Source organism: Cyprinodon variegatus, unplaced genomic scaffold, assembly GCF_000732505.1.
Source record: "Cyprinodon variegatus isolate N-32 unplaced genomic scaffold, C_variegatus-1.0 Scaffold1080, whole genome shotgun sequence".
Classification (NCBI taxonomy): domain Eukaryota; kingdom Metazoa; phylum Chordata; class Actinopteri; order Cyprinodontiformes; family Cyprinodontidae; genus Cyprinodon; species Cyprinodon variegatus.
In genome coordinates, this window is record NW_015151533.1 from 30,784 (window position 1) to 32,807 (window position 2,024).

At 51.7% G+C, this 2,024-nt stretch overlaps 1 protein-coding gene across 1 annotated transcript in view; it reads right to left on the reverse strand.

Moving 5' to 3' along the window:
• The window catches only part of LOC107101316 (ubinuclein-2-like), a gene marked incomplete at its 3' end in the record, with an annotated part of 32,163 nt that extends 30,779 nt beyond the window's left edge, over positions 1–1,384 (reverse strand). The window contains exon 1 of the mRNA XM_015400184.1: positions 744–1,384. Coding sequence (XP_015255670.1) covers positions 744–1,034 — 291 coding nt within the window. The remainder of the gene's footprint in view (positions 1–743) is intronic.
• Positions 1,385–2,024: the final 640 nt, after the last annotated feature.

Here is a 2,024-nt window from a genome sequence, read left to right on the forward strand (position 1 = left end):
CAATCAGCTAAGTGAGCTTAGTGCTTGGAAAAAATCTTTCATTCCTTTAGAGACAGCATGAAAAGTCAGCTGAAATAGGCATGCTAGAGGACTCCTTTCTCTACTACCGCGACACACACGCAGAAGACCTGGTTTCTACGCATAAACCAGGCTTATGACTTCAAACGCCTCCTACCAAGCATGGTGGTGGAGGAGTGATGATATGGGGATCTCAATTCAGAGGGCCATCTGCCTGTTTTTGCCTAGGGCCCCAAATTTCCCACATCCGCCTCTGACTACAGGTTAATGAGATGTTTTTAATTTAATAAGTTAACTTAGTTGTAACTTTCAGTTTTTTTTTTTTTTTTTTTTTACTAATAAAACTTTATCTAATAGATGTGTTTATAGTTCAGACGTGTTGACCCCCCCCCATCGCTGCTACAGGGCCACTGCATGTGGCTCCCTAGGCCCATCATGGCTGAGTGACTGGGCTGTTGCTGGGCAGGTCTGAGTCAAAGGACACAGGTAGCACCACCCTGCCACGCGCTGCTGGCTGTGGCGGAGGCAGGATGGGGCTGACCCCCGCAGGGCGCCGGTGAGGTAGAGCTGCGGGGCGGACAGCTGGTGTCTTTGTGTGGAGCTGCACTAATGGTCACTTTGAGCCACGCTATTCACCACCAGGTTCACCCCCATGACACGTCCGTATAAACACTTCCAAGAAGGGGGAATAAGTTTCCCACAGTCCGCTGAGAGCAGCAGCCCACCTGGAGGTTCTGGAGGAGTTCGCCGTAGTTAAACTCTGCGGAGGTCCGGTCGTCGGGCTCGGACAGGGACAGGTTGAGCCGAACGGTCGTCCTCTGCTCGGCGGCAGCCTGCTCCCTGTCGCCGTTAGTGGCGCTGCCTCCTGCCCCGCTGCCTGCCTCTGCCTCTCCGGCTCTGTCCAAGTTGAAATCGGCCTCCTCTTCCTCCTCCAGCCGGCGTTTCCTGGACTCCGCGGCCGTTCCGGCTGCGAAGGCCGACAGGGTGACAAACTGCACTTTTCTCGGTTCGGCCATTTGGATGAGCTCGCTCCGGACAGACAGCGACACCCCGACAAGAGCGACTTCGCGAAACTACTCCAAATCGGTGGTTGAAGAAGGTTCCGCGGAGCTCCGGCGGCGGCTGGGGGCCTAGACGGAGCGGAGAGCCTCCTCCGCAGCGGGCGGGCTGAACTCCAGGCGATGCGACGGTCGAGGGAAAGTTGTCTTTTCAGCAGCTGCTCTCATCCTCGGTTCGCTATGGGGCTGAGACATTCACAGGAGCCATCTTGGGTTTCGGGAGTAAATAAAATATCATCGGAGAGGCGTCGGTGCGCACGCGCGTACTCACACAAAACGGAACCATGTGCCACGGGGGAGCGCATCACGGCCAATCAGCGCCCGCCGGACCGTAGGCCCCGCCCCCTTCACAACAGGCGATAATAACAACACTGTGAGCACTAATCTGACCTTTATAAAGTGTCTGCAGAAAGGACAGGCTGTGGATTTTAGGGTTTTAACACTTTATCCACACAATTCAAACAATAGAATCAATTGTTGATGTAAAACAAAGTCAGTTAAAAATCACTATTAAGGTAAAAACAAGTGTCATTAAATAAGGAGCTTGTTATTTTGTAGTTGTCCTTCATCTGACATAAACATTTTGTTAAAAAGCTTATAGAGTGTTTCAGGTTATCCTGAGCAATCTATAGTTACGCTGCTATAGGCTGAGAGTGCTGGAGGACCTAGGTCCCGCTGCATCCTCGCCCTCGTCACCTAAGTTGGACTAGGAGATGTAAGGCTGTTTTGAGGAAAAAATATGATACTTTCAAGGAGGCCAATTGTAATTTAACAGGAAAAAAAAAACTAATTTGATGAGACGTGCGTGGTGGGTGTGGGCTGTGCATTGGTGAGGCTAAGCCTCATAGAAGACTGGGCCGCGATTAAGGTCCTGCGCCACAACACCTTGTGGTTCAGGACCTTAATTGTTCCAATAGGGGAACTCAAGGGTAACCTGACTCTGCCAGA